The sequence below is a fragment of the Meriones unguiculatus genome, chromosome 7 (assembly GCF_030254825.1).
Source record: "Meriones unguiculatus strain TT.TT164.6M chromosome 7, Bangor_MerUng_6.1, whole genome shotgun sequence".
Taxonomy (NCBI): Eukaryota; Metazoa; Chordata; class Mammalia; order Rodentia; family Muridae; genus Meriones; species Meriones unguiculatus.
The window spans coordinates 85,503,941-85,519,157 of NC_083355.1; the positions used below are offsets into that span (position 1 = coordinate 85,503,941).

At 38.5% G+C, this 15,217-nt stretch overlaps 2 protein-coding genes across 27 annotated transcripts in view; one reads left to right on the forward strand and one right to left on the reverse strand.

Annotated features, from left to right (window-relative positions):
* Positions 1–15,217, forward strand: part of Gphn (gephyrin) — a 416,220-nt gene that overhangs the window by 396,293 nt on the left and 4,710 nt on the right. For all 25 annotated transcript variants that reach the window (XM_060387712.1, XM_060387715.1, XM_060387716.1 and 22 more), the window contains one exon: positions 4,714–4,778. In XM_060387712.1, the coding sequence (XP_060243695.1) occupies positions 4,714–4,778 (65 nt within the window). The remainder of the gene's footprint in view (positions 1–4,713; positions 4,779–15,217) is intronic.
* The window catches only part of LOC132655263 (basic salivary proline-rich protein 1-like), a 61,785-nt gene continuing 50,178 nt past the window's right edge, over positions 3,611–15,217 (reverse strand). For both annotated transcript variants that reach the window (XM_060387748.1, XM_060387747.1), the window contains one exon: positions 3,611–4,985. The gene's annotated coding sequence lies outside the window, so the exon portion shown is untranslated. The remainder of the gene's footprint in view (positions 4,986–15,217) is intronic.

Sequence of the window (15,217 nt, forward strand, 5' to 3'; positions counted from 1 at the left end):
TTGGTCTAGTGCATAGCAAAGAATTAGGGAGTTAAAAAACAATCAAACAGAGGTCCCAAAGTCCAAGTACTAACTCTATTATAGACTATCCCATGCTGATTTTATCTAACATGAACCTCAAAGGTAACAACCTTGGTTCAAAGTCTTTATTTTTACAAAATTATAGTAGCTAAGTAAGATAAAGCCAAATTTTTAATATCTCTGAGTTTCAGTTTTTTCATCTACCAGATACTATGGCAAATGTCATCTTTTGCTGTTGCTATGATACTTAAATGAAATAATGAGTGTGATACATAAATGTTACTAATGTTAATAATGTTAATGTTAATAATGACTGACACTATCATAATTGATGATATCACTCTACAAATATGGAAGAAAATAAGTGAGAAGCACAGGAACATAGCACCTTGAAGTTACACTTTAAAAAACAACCCAATGTCCTTATGATTGGAATCGGACATCATTGTATTATAACAGATTAAGATAGCTATAAGTCATTCAAAATGTTACTGTTACTATATCATAGTAAACAGTAATGAGTGAATGAGCTGGTTTTGTTTGGTTGGTTAGTTTTGATTTTTGGAAACAAGGTTTCTCTGTGTAGGCCTGGCTGTCCTGGAACTAGCTTTATAGACCAGGCTGGCCTCAAACTCAGAGATCTACCTGTCTCTGCCTCCAGACTGCTGAGATTAAAGGCAAGCACCACCACTGCCTGGCTGAATGTTCTGTTTTTAAAATCAACCCAAGAAGCCAGTGAGATGGATTAGCAGGTAAAAGTACTTGCTGCCAAGCCTCACAACCTAAGTTTGATTCCCGGAACCCATATAGGTGAAGGAGACAATGGACTCACAAAAGTAGTCCTCTGGCTGTACATGAGTTCTGACACATGCATACTCCACAGTAAATAAATTAAAAAAAAAAACACGTTAAAATCAACATGCAAAAATGGACCAAAAGATAAAACCATAATTTAGTGTATAAAATAATTTTTACCTCTTGGGAAGTTTTAGTGTTACCTGAGAAGTTTGCATCACTCAAGTTTGATTCATTCATAAATTTTATAGCCAAAACTCTATGTGACAATAGAAAATAGAAAAAAAAATCCAGTTATCAACTGCCTGCTACATACCATGTACCCCTCTCATATTTCCCATGAATGTTTATGTCAGAATCTTTTTAAAAAAGCAAATTACAGTTTATTCACTTTGTATCCCAGGTGTAGACCACTTGCTAATCCCCTCCCTCCCTTATCTCCTTCCATGACTCTCGTAATCCACTGATAGGGGAGGTCCTCCTTCCCTTCCATCTGACCCTAGCCTATCAGGTCTCCTCAGGACTGTCTGGATTGTCTTCCTCTGTGGCCTGTTAAAGCTTCTCCTCCCTCAGGGGAGGTGACCAAAGAGCCAGCCACTGAGTTCATGTCAGAGACAGCCCCTGCTCCCATTGCTAGGGAACCCACTTGGAGACTGAGCTGCCATGGGCTACATATGTGCAGGGGTTCTAGGTTATCCCCGTGCATGGTCCTTGGTTGGAGTATCAGTCTCAGAAAAGACCCCTGGGCCCAGAATTTTTTGGTTCTGTTGATCTCCTTGTGTGGCTCCTGTCCCCTCCAGGTCTTCTTATCTCTCCCCTTCTTTCATAAGATTCCCAGTACTCTGCCCAAAGTTTGGCTATGAGTCTCAGCATCTGCTTTGATACACTGCTAGGTAGAGTCTTTCAGAGGCCCTCTGTGGTAGGCTCCTGTCCTGTTACTTGTTTTCTCCTATTTCCAATGTCCATCCCATTTGTCTTTCTAAGTGAAGATTGATCATCTTACCCAGGGTCCTATTTCTTGTTTATCTTCTTTAGATGTACAGATTTTAGTATGTTTACCCTATATTATATGTCTAATATCCACTTATAAGTGAGTATATACCATGTGTGTCTTTCTGCTTCTAGGATACCTCACTCAGGATGATCTTTTCTAGCTCCCACCATTTGCCTGTAAATTTCATGATTTCCTTGTTTTTAATCACTGAGTAGTATTCCATTGTATAAATATACCACAATTTCTGTATGCATTCCTCATTTGAGGAGCATCTAGGTTGTTTCCAGATTCTGGCTATTACAAATAAAGCTGCTATGAACATGATTGAGCAAATGTCTTTGTTATATACTTGGGCATGTTTTGAAGCATGCCTAGGAGTGCTGTAGCTGGATCTTCAGTAAGCACTATTCTTTTTGGGTTTTTTTGTTTTGTTTTCCATTGTTTCTTTTTTAAATTTTTTAAAAATTTTTATTAATTACAGTTTATTCACTTTGTTTCTGAGCTGTAGCCTCTCCTCCATCCTCTCCCAACCCCACCCTCCCTCCTCCTTCTTCTCCTATGCCCCTACCCCAGTCCAATGATAGGGGAGGTCCTCCTCCCCTTCCATCTGAACCTAGTCTATCAGGTCTCATCAGGACTGGCTTCTTTGTCTTCCTCTGTGGCCTAGTAAGGCTGCTCCCTCCTCAGGTGGAGGTGATCAAAGAGCCAGCCCATGAGTTCATGTCAGAGACAGTCCCTGTTTTTATTATTGGGGAACCCTCTGACACTGAGCTGCCATGGGCTACTTCTGTGCAGGGGTTCTAAGTTATCTCCATGCATGGTCTTTGTTTGGAGTATCAGTCTCAGAAAAGATCCCTGAGAAAGTACTATTCTTTTTTATCATAAATTTTTAAATTTATTTTTATTAATTACAGTTTATTCATTTTGTATTCTCCCCTGTAGCTCCCTCCTTCCTCCACTCTCAATCCCACCCTCCCTCCCCCTTCTCCACCCATGCCCTCCCCTAGTCCACTGACAGGGGAAGTCTTCCTCCCCTTCCTTCTGATCCTGGTCTATCAGGTCTCATCTGGAGTGGCTGCATTGTCTTCCTCTGTGGCCTGTTAAGGCTGCTCCCCCCTCAGGGGGAGGTGATCAAAGAGCAGGCCAATCAGTTCATGTCAGAGACAGTCCCTGTTCCCATTAATATGGAACCCAATTGGACACTGAACTGCCATGGGCTACATCTGTGCAGTGGTTCTAGATTAATTCCATGATGTCCTTGGTTGGAGTATCAGTCTCAGAAAAGACCCTGAAAAAAAAATCTGGGAATTATTCCTAATTGTCTGAGAAGGCATCAGATTGATTTCCAAAGTAGCTGTACAAGTTTACATTCCCACCAGCAATGGAGGAGGGTTCTCCTTTCTCAACATCCTCTCCAGCATATGTTGTCACTTGAGTTTTTGATCTTAGCCATTCTGATGGGTATAAGGTGAAATCTCAGGGTCATTTTGATTTGCATTTCCCTTATGACTAAGATGGTTGAGCATTTCTTTAAGTGTTTCTTGACCATTCGATATTCCTCTATTGAAAATTCTGTTTAGCTCTGTACCCCATTTTTTTAATTGGATTACTTGGCTTGTTACGGTTTAACTTCTTGAGTTCTTTATATATTCTGGATATTAGCTCTCTGTCAGATGTAGGGTTGGTAAAGATCTTTTCCCAGTCTATAAACTGTCGTTTTGTCCTTTGCTTTACAGAAGATTTTCAGTTTCATGAGGTCCCATTTATTGATTGTTGATCTTAGAACCTCTGCTGTTGGCATTCTGTTCAGGAAGTTGTCTCCTGTGCCAATGAGTTCAAGGCTCTTCCCCACTTTTTCTTTTAGGAGGTTTAATGTATCTGGTTTTATGTTGAGGTCTTTGATTCACTTGGACTTTAGTTTTGTGCAGGGTAATAAATATGGATCTATTTGCATTTTTCTACATATAGACATCCAGTTAGACTGGTACTATTTACTGAAGATGCTGTCTTTTTTCCATTGTATGGTTTTGGCTTCTTTGTCAAAAATCAAGAATCCATAGGTGTGTGGGTTTATGTCTGGGTCTTCAGTTCTATTCCATTGATCCATTATTCTGTTTCTATGCCAGTACAATGCAGTTTTTATTACTATTGCTCTGTAGTACAGCTTGAGATCAGGGATGAAGTTATGTCAGAATCTTGAGAAGGGTGCTTTAACTTTGTTCCAGCTATGGAATTTTATTTATCTATAATTCAAAAGCATCTTAATAAGTGAGGGTGTTTTTTAAGTGAATATTTCTGAGCATCATTTTTAAAAGATACGAGGGGCTGAAGAGATGCCGCTGTGGTTAGGAGCACTGGCTGCTCTTACAGGGACTTGGGATCAGTTGTCAGCACGTACATGGTCCCTCACAAATAGCTCTATCTTCAGCTCCAGAGGATCCAATGCACTCTTCTGCCTCCTGAGTCACTCGTGTACATGGTGCACATGCGCACATGCAGTAAAGCACTTCTACACATTAAGATCAAAAACATTAATCTTGAGCAAAACCCTTAGAAATACTTTATCAGGTAGTATTCTGATAGGAAGAGGACTGTTAAATCTCCAACAAAAACACTATAAACATCATTGAGTACAGGGATGGGGACATTTGGAAACATCAGAATTTAGAATGTGTTACTATGGTACCGACAAAAGATGGAAGGTACAGAAAACTGGGAAGTTTGGATACTTGAAAACAGATAGTACTCAAGCAGCTGATTTCAGAGGAGGAAGGTTTAAAGGCAAGTCAACAGAAGAGTGTTTTTCTATGGTAAGTGAATCACTGAACAAGAAAATTAAAGCACTCCAGTTACCTCTTCTGTTACTTAATAATCACAAATAAGAACATTCTTTTTGTTTCTAGCTTGCCAACAACATTTGCAACTTTGGATATTGATGGTGTAAGAAAAATTATTTTTGCACTACCAGGTAAGAATCATTAAAATTATTTTCTCCTTTTTCTAGAAAAATAACCAAAAAGTTTTGGAGCTTCTCAGGTGGCCAGCCTATATTCCTCATCACTTGATTTTTAATTAGAATAGCAAATCACTTACCTTCTCTGGGGCTGGTTCTTGGCCTGTATGATGGGGCCAATACCTATCAAATCAGAATATTCTTCTAGGATATAGTCCTTACCTAAAATGATAACAGTGTATAAGTGGGAGGTCTAATTACATCTCAAAACTAGAAGTATTGTCAAACATTAAAATAGTAGATCACATATCATAGCCAGGTATGGCAATGTGTATCTCTAGTTGTAGCCTCAGGTGGCTACGGCAGGAAGATCATGAAATGAGGCCAGACTGGGCTACTTAGCAAGACCTTGTTTCAATGCAGACAAGCACAACAGTGCTTCTGATCTTGTAAAACTAGGGATGATTAGGGCCTGGGCAGACAGAGACACAGGTTTATTGACCCTATACATCTCAACCAGCATTCACACATCACCAGTCTGACACCAGCATCACCACCTAATTCCTATGCAGAAACTCACATGTTCAGACTGTAGCAAAACCAAGGTGATCCAGCTTCCAAAAATTGGTTAACTTAATTTTTATTACTTTCAGCCATGTATCTTAAGTTTATGAATCTTGATAAATTTTAAGGTGATTTAGAATTTTATGTATCTACTTGTTTTGGGAGGTAGGGTTTTTTGTTTGGTTGGTTGGTTGGTTTTGTTTTACTTTTAAAAGTATCCTTTAATGATGCCTATAGTTCCACCTCTGGAGAGGCTGAGGCAGGAGGATCACCACAGGTTCAAAGACTACATAGTAAATTCCAAGCCAGCCTTGGCTCTAAAAAGTTAAGACCTAGTCTTAAAAAATAAAATCATGTAATATTTGTGGTCAAGTTCTCATTTTGTTAACACCAATTCTTTCAGAAAAGTAACTATTTATCCTTTCAGACTCAGAAATCTCATGGTCTTCAGAGATTTATTTGCTTTTCATATTCAGTAAAACTCAAAATAGGATTATTTTAAAAAGCAGGCAGTCTTAACATTTTAAACTCTATCCTAAGCATAAAAATAGACTTGTGTCATAAAGAAAATATTAAGATAATAGGAAAGTAAAGTAACCTTAACATGTATCTGTGGCATACAACTACACCTGGGACCTTTTATATTCCCTATGATGCTCTGAAAACCATTATATGGCTCTGTTACACAGAGAAATCCTGCCTGAAGAAAAAAAGAGAAAAATGAACTACTCTTCTAGCTTCATTTTTATCTACTAAAAGAGAATATTTTCTCTATAGGTGTGAATTAACATACAAATTTGAACCCCTGCTCAGACATAGCTCATGGTAGCTCAGTATCTAAGTGGGTTCCCTAGTAAGGGGGACAGGAATTATTTCTGACATGAACTCATGAGCTTCCTCTCCCCCCTGAGGGAGGAGCAGCCTTGCTAGGCCACAGATAAGGACATTGCAACCATCCTGATAAGCTAGGGCCAGACGAAAGGAGAGGAGGACACCCCCTCTCAGTGGACTCGGAAGGGGGCAGGGAGGAGATGAGGGAGGGAGGGGAGAATTGGGAGGGAAAGAGGGAGAGGGCTACAGCTGGGATACAAGTGAATATATAAAATTATTTTTTAAAAAATATATATATATTTAAAAAACATACAAATTTGACCATCCGTGATACTAGAACACAGATTATTAATACAGGAGCCCATTTCTCATGAAATATCAGTGTTTCCTCAGGGAATAAAGATATGCTCAGTCTTGATGTGACTTGATGTGCTGGGGGAAGGTTAATTGGGGCAGAGGAGGATCCTCTTTTCTGAGATAAAAGTGACAGGGGAAGGGGGATGGAGAGGAGGCAAGGAAGGAGGCACCCTTGGGATGTAAAGTAAATTAATATAAAATTTAAAAAAGAAGAGAAACTACAATATTAAAAGCCTTCTTCAAATCTCTGATTTTATTTGGAATCCCTTGTGTTGAGCTGGAATGAACCAAAAGAGGGCAGCAACAACTCACACGTCCAGATCCTACGCAGAGCAAAAGTGGTCCACTTAGAAGAATATTCCATTTCTAGAGTGAATTTCTGCTTTATTGAAGGCCACGTACTCAACGATCTTCACCAGTATTAACAAGTTATAGCCAGTGTAATAGTTGCACATATTATAATTTTTTTAACTTTTTAAAACTATGCGTTCAATATAAAAATGTGGAAAATTGGGCTCACAAAATGGTTCAGTGCATCAAGGCACCTACAACCAAGCCTAATAACCAAGTTCAATCCCCTGAACACACATGGTAGACAGAAAAAGAACCAACTCCCACAAGTTGTCCTGTGTGACCTTCACATGCGTGCTGTGGCATGATGGCACACACAGTCTCTCTCTGTCTCTAAAATAAATAAAATTAAAATTAAACCTTCTTTATAAAAACTTAGAAAATATATATAAAATTAAAGAAATGTTACTTATTATCATAACTACCACTCAGAAACCACCACCATTTACTAATTATTAATCCTTCCTGTTATTTTTCTTCTATAGAACAACTCATTTTTTAAAAATTATAGCTGGTAAGATGGCTCAGCAGATAAAGGCATATGCTGACAACCTAATTTCAATCCCTAGTACCCACATGGTGGAGGGAGAGAACCAGCTCCTGCAGCCTGTTCTCTGACCTCCACGTGCACATCAGGACATGAATGCACATGTGTGCTCACACACACACACACTGAATGAATATAAATAAATGTAATTTTAATTATAGAAATTAAGTATAGCAATTTTATTATCATTTGGTAATATATTTTGAAATAATGGAAAAGTAATAGTCACTGAGAATCTGCTATCAAGCTGGAGAGACGGCTCAGTGGTCAAGAGCACTGCTGCTATTGCAAATGACAGTTTGATTTCCAGCACCCACACTGGACAGTTCACAGCCTACTCTAAGGATCCAATGACCTCTTCTGGCACCTGCTACATGTAACATACACACATGCATATACATATGCATATACACAGAAATTAAAAAAAAAGGAAAATCCACCATCGGTGGAGTACAGTGGCACAGGCCGTAATCCAAGCACTTGTGAAGTGAAGTAGATCACTACAAGTTCAAAGACAGGTTAGGCTCTTGGAAAAGAGCCTGTATCAAGGTTGAGGGGAGGGGTTGCTGTTCTACTGGGTATCTCATTTGCCTATTGAAGTTATTAGTATCACTTTTAACTATGATTTTTTTTAAAAAGTTCACCTCAACAATCTAAACATAAATAGTTTTAACTTTCCAACTCAAAGAAATCTACTAGTTGATTATTTTAAAATACAAACTCGTACTCTAGGGAGATGGCTCAGTAGTTAAGAGCCTTTGTTGCTGCTCTACCAAAGAACCTGAACTTAGTTCCTAGCACCCATGTGAGGGGATCCAATGCCCCTTTATGACCTCTTCTGGTATTTACAAGCACATGGCCTGCACATTAATTTACATTTTATAAGACTAAAGTTTTTCTTTTTTAATACAAGATGATGCAACTGTTTGTTGTCTGTCTGGAAGAATCACACTTTAACTGAAAAGATGCAGAGATTTAAGGTGAAAGAATAGAGTATAATATACCAAGCAAACTGAAGGCAAGGGCAAGCAAGAATACTTGCAGCATTATGAGACAAAGTATTATAGTAAACATCAAGCCACAATCAGACAAAGAGTTAAAGGAAATGAGTATATGTGGATAAGGAGAACAATCCATAAATAAGACATAATGAGATTATGAACACATTTACACCAAAGGTTGATGCATAGTTTCATAAAACAAACACTCTTGGCCATAAAGAAACAGATGAATCTAGATATATTAGTGACTTCAATCTTTTCAATAGACAAGTCATCGAGACAAAAGTCAGCAAAGAAACTTTAAAGGCAAACTGTACCACAGATCAAATGGAAGTAGCAGACATCGATAGACTATCCAATCCAATGGCAGAGAACACATTCTTCTCAGCGCTGCAGGGGATATTTTCCAAAATAGTATACATATTAAGTCCTAATGCAAATCTTAACAAATTTAAAAATTAAAATAACTTATTCTTTCATATCCTAGTAGAATAAAACTTGAAATAAACAGTAAGAGAAACTATACAGACATAACAAATATGGACAGTATATCCTTGACTGATCAATGGATTATTGAAGAAATATAGTATTAAAATCAAGTGAAATTGAAAACGTGACTTTCTAGACTTTTAGAATACAACAGAGGTGCTTCTGAGGAAGATGTTTCTAGATATTAAGTACTTAAATTTAAACAAATATCAGATGATGGCTTCAAATAAAAAATTTAATGATATTTCTCAAAGCCTTAGGAGGACAAAAACAAGCCAGACCCAGAATCAAGAATAAAAATATACACAGAAAGAATCAGCTTTAGCTGGGAGGTAGTGGAACACGCCTTTACACCCACCACTCATCTGGGAGAGGCAGGTAGATCTCTGAGTTTGAGGCTAGCCTGGTCTTCAGAGTGAGATCCAGGACAGCCAAGGCAACATAGAGAAATCTGTCTCAAAATAAAATAAAATAATAATAATAATAATAAAGGATACTTTGAAAACATAAATATAATTTTCAAACTTTTATCCAGCTAACCAGAAAAAAAGACCCAAAATATTAAAATTATGGATGAAAACAGACATTTTGAAACAGATGCCAGTGAAATCCAGAAGATCACTAAGGAAAAATGTGAAAACTTGCATTCTAGCAACTGTCTAAATAGATATAGAAAAGGCCTTTAACAAAGTTCCAGCCATTTTAAGGAAAACCGTGAAGAAACTAGGAAGAAGGAAAATATGTCAACATTTAACAAATCTGGAGCCAACATTGTACTAAGTGGGATAAAGCTAAAGTTAAATCCAGAATGAGTCGAGGTATTCATTCTTAATATGTAGTACTTGGAAGTTTTAGCCAGAGCAGAGGCAAGAGAAAGAAAGAAAAGTGATACAAATCAGGAAGAAGGAAATCAAAATATTCCAATTTAAAGATGATATGATCCTGTATTTAAAAGATCCTGAGGGCTCCACCTGAAAACTATTGGAACTGATAAATTCAGAAAAATAAGATACAAAGATCTATACTTTCTATGTACTGTAATGAACATATTGGGAAGGAAATCAAAAGGAAGAAAAAAACATTCACAATTGCTTCCAAACATTACCTCAAACACACACACACACACACACACACACACACACACACCTAGGAATAACCCTAACTAGGAAAATGAAAGACCTCCACAGTGAAAACTTTGGAACACTGAAGAAATTGAAGACACTAGAAGATGGAAAGCCATCCCATGTTCACTGATTAGCAGACTGAGAAAATACCCATGTTAATGACCTACACAGTAAATGCAATTTTCATCAGAACTTCAATGACAATCTTCACAGAATGTGAGTCCTAAAAATTTAAGTGGAAATAGAAACCCCAAATACTCAAAGCAGTCCTGAGCCAAAAGAGCAGCGTTGGAGATATTATATCATACCTGATTCAAAATCTAATACAGAGCCGTAGTAAATAAAACAGCCTTATCCTGACATCAAAAACAGATACACAGGGCTAGGGAGATGGCTTGGCAGTTTAAGCACTTGCAACATTGTAAAGACCAGGGTTCAGATTCCCAGTAATTGGCAGGTAGGTGGCAGTAATGTGGCAACTCACCTGTAATTCCAGCCTCCAGAGACAGATCACCAGAGCATGCTGGCTATTGGTGAAGAAGCATTGTGGAAAATGACCAAAGAAGATTCCTGGTAACAACCTCAGGCCTACATACACACTCATAATGTACCTATGTGCTCCCACAAGTATATAAGTGTATGTTTATATACTCATGTCTTCTGTGTATGTATGTAATAAAAAGAAAAAGACAAAAAAGAGCACATAGACATAGACCAATAGAATAGTATAGAGGACTCAGAAATAAGCCCATAGAGCTACAGCCAACTGAGTTATTCTCTTATTTTCAATTATGTGCATGCAAGTGTGTCTGTGTGTGGATACAAGCATTGTGATTGCAGGTGTCCAAAAGATCAGAGGTATCTGATCTCCTGGAGCTGGAGTTACAGACTGTTGTGATCTGTCTGATGTGGGTACTAGGAACCAAATGGGTCTTTTGGAACAGAAGTATATGCTCTTAGCCACTGAGCTGTCTCTTCAGCCCTGACAGTCAGTTGAATTTTGACAAAAGAAGCCAAAAACATATGTAGGAGGAAAAGGGGCCTCACCTCTTCAACAAAGGGTTCTGGGAATTAGATATCTACATACAGAATGACACTAGATTCCTGTGTGAAAATCTATACAGAACAGATCAAAAACATTAATGGAAGACCTAAAGCTTTGAAATTGCTATGGAGACAGTTCAGTATGGGTAATGACTTTGTGAATAGGACTCCAATAACACAGAAAATAATAGCAAGAAATAGCATAAAATTAGAAAGCAAAAGACACACACACACAAAAAAGAAACAACAGAGTAGTATCTGACAGGGAACTGAAATCCAGGACATGTAAATAACTCAAAAAATACTAAAATAATTCAGTCAATAAATGGGCAAATGAGTTGTACAGACAATTCTCAAGTTAAATGGAAAAATCATTCAACATCCCTAGCCATCGGAAAAATGCAAAAATCAGTGTGGAGATGCTTGCTGAAAGAGAGAAAAAAAAAACTAAAAAATAGAAACACCGTATAACCCAAGAATCTAAGTCATCATGTAACAGAGATACCATCACAACATATTAACTATAACAACAACATTTATAAGAACCAAGTTATGGGCTCAGTCTTGAAGTCCATCAGCAGATGAGTTAATACAGAAAATATGACATACACAATGGAATATTATTTGCACACAAAAATGAAATTACTTCATTTTTAGAAAAATCAATAAAGTTAGAATATCACTGTGATAAATAAAGTAAGCCACATTTTTAGAGACAAAATGTTATATATCTTCTCTGTATGAAGCTGTAAACAACCCAGATATCCCTCAGTTGAATGGATATAGAAATTGTGGTACATTTACACAATGGAATACTACTCAGCAATTAAAAACAAAGAAATCGAAAATTTGCAGGCAAATGGTGGGATCTAGAAAAGATCATCCTGAGTGAGGTATCCCAGAAGCAGAAAGACACACACAGTATATACTCACTTATAAGTGGATATTAGACATATAATATAGGATAAGCATACTAAAATCTGTACGCCTAAGGAAGCTAATCAAGAAGGAGGACACTGGGTAAGATGATCAATCCTCACTCAGAAAGGCAAACGAGATGGACATCAGAAGAGGGAGAAAACAGGAAATAGGACAGGAGCCTATCACAGAGGACCTCTGAAAGACTCTACCCAGTAAGGTATCAAAACATATCCTGAGATTTATAGTCAATCTTTGGGCAGAGTGCAGGGAATCTTATGAAAGAATGGGGAGATAAGACAACCTAGAGGAGACAGGAGGACCACAAGGAGAGCAACAGCACCAAAAAAATCTGAGGCCAGGAATCTTTTCTGAGACTGATACTCCAAACAAAGACCATGCATGGAGATAACTTAGAACCCCTGCACAGAAGTAGCCCATGCAGCTCAGTGTCCAAGAGGGTTCTGCAATAATAGGAACAGGGACTGTCTCTGACATGAACTCATAGGCTGGCTCTTTGATCACCTCCACCTGGGGGAGGAGCAGTCTTACCAGTCCACAAAGGAAGACAAAGAAGCCAGTCCTGATGAGACTAGGTTCAGATGGAAGGGGAGGAGGACCTCCCCTATCATTGGACTGGGGGAGGGGCATAGTAGAAGAGGGAGGGAGGGTAGGATTGAGAGGGGATTGGGGAGGGGGCTTCAGCTGGGATACAAAGCAAATAAACTGCAATTAATAAAAATAAAATTAAAAAAATTAAAAGAATGCTTAGCAGTAATTTTAAGGCTGAGCTCTACCCCCAGCTTGCAACACCCTATTTTAAAACAAAAGTTAGTATGAAAATATAAAAAAAATAAAAATAAAAATAAAAGACATTCACAAGGAGAACAACAGAGCCAAAATACTTGGGCCCAGGTGGTCCTGCATAGACTGATACTGCAATCAAGGACCATGCATGGAGAGGACCTAGATCCTCTGCTCAAAGGAAGCCAGGGCACCTAAATCTCTAAGTGGATTCCCTAGTAAGGGGTACAGGGGGCTGTCTCTGACATGAACTCAGTGGCCAGCTCTTTGATCAACTCCCCTTGGGGGGTGTAACCCTGCCAGGCCACAGAGGAAGATAATGCAGCCAGCCCTGATGAGACCTGATAGTCCAGGGTCAGATAGAAGGGGAGGAGGACCTTCCCCATCAGGGGACTAGGGGAGGGGCATAGGGGGAGAAGAGGGAGGATGGGTGGGCCTGGGAGGAGACGAGGGAGGGGACTACAGCTGGGATACAAAGTGAGTACATTGTAATTAATTAATTAACTAATTAATTAATTAAAAATAATAAAAGACATTAAAGAAGAAGAGGTGCTATTTTTCAAGAAGAAGGGAGACAGCAGGAATGGAAAGAGAGAAGAGAGTAGCGAAGGGGAGAATATAACCAAATATGTATACACATATGAAAGTGTAATTTCCATACCACTCTTATACAGTGTAAATATGCTGATAAAGGATAAAAATTGCTTTTTAGCTACTGGTACCAGAAAAATGAAGGTGTGGCTTTATCCAGTAATTTGATAGCCTGGCCTTTGTCTTTTAACTTTGAGGACAAAATTAGTAGCACTTGAGGAAAGGGAACCTAAAATAAGACAGCCTGATCCCCACTGTCAATACCAATACACATCATCACATACAACGGTATAAGAGAATTAAACAGAATTAGGATTTCAGAACTAGAATGCACCTGATGGATAATGTTGCCCTTGCTAAAGAGAAAAATGAAGTTCTATAGATGAGATTCATAAGGATTGGTGGTGCACAACTATAATCCCAGCACTAGGGAGGCTGAGTTTGCCTTAAAGGCAAGGATAGCCTGAGGGTTCAAAACAAGACTAACTATATAAAAACTAACAAACAAAAAAGTGTGGAGCTTATCAAAGTTGTCCAGTTTGAGTACAACTTGATCATTATACCACACAAACAAAAGAAATCCTTTCTTTGTAGCCCATTTGTTTGTTTTATTCCACTCTCCTTACCTTTGAAGTACAAGGCACACCTAGGTTTATTTCTCCTGGAGAGGAATGATAAATTTCTGAAATTCTTCAGATACCTTTAAAAAACTAGGCATTTGACACAGTTCTAAGGCCAGGAAATCTAAAACTCAAGGTGACAACAGTGCTAATCTCTGATGCCTTCTTCCTGCTCTGCAGTTAGCTACCTTCTGAGTCCGTTGGCCTTGCCTCTGGTATGCATACCGCTGCTGTCTCTGCTCTTTTTTTTTTTTATATTTCATATTTTTAAAATTTTTAATTATACTTTATTTACTTTGTATCCCCCCTCTAGTTCCCTCCCTCCTCCCCTCCCAATCCCTCCTTACTTCCCTTTCTCCACACACTCCCCTCCCCAAGGTAGGGGAGGGTTTCTTTTTCTTCCTTCTGATCCTAGTCTGTTAGGTCTCATCAGGAGTGGCTTCATTGTCTTCCTCTGTGGCCTGGTAAGGCTGCTCCCCGCTCAGGAAGAGGTGATCAAGGAGAAGGCCAATCAGTTCAAGTCAGAAGCAGTCCCTGTTCCCATGACTATGGAACCCACTTGTACACTGAACTGCCATGGGCTACATCTGTGGAGGGGTTCTAGGTTATCTCCATGCTTATAATGGCACCAGTTCTACTAAGTTAGAGCCCAATTCTGTGTCCTCACTGAGCTTTAATCACCATGGCCGTTTCTCAGATACACTGAGTGCTAGAGCTTCCTCCTGCGAATTGAGGACACTGCAGTTTATGCCATACTCTTACTCATCTTCAAGTTTTTGGAACGTGGGTGATTTGGTGCTGTTTCTTTATTTTATATTTAAAGGATAAAGATGGATATAAGATAAAGATGGATATGAATAAAGATGGTTATAAAGTTCCTTTTTTATATTTTATCTTATTTGTATCATATTTCTATATAAGAAATACTTTAAAAACAAGAAGATTTATTAAAAATTTTAATGTATTGAGTTGATACCCAATATAAGAGTATGTGTTTCACATGCAGGCAACCCAGAGTTCAGTGTCTACCCCTTCACCCACAATTCTGTGCACGCACACACTCACACATGCATGCACACACACATACAGGCACATGCTCGCACGCACACACACACATAAGAGTTAGCAATAGCTTTCAGTGCAAAGCAGAGATAGTATCTAAAAGCTGAGTATCAAACCTTTTTGTATTTCAGGGGAAGACCAAAAAGTTCAG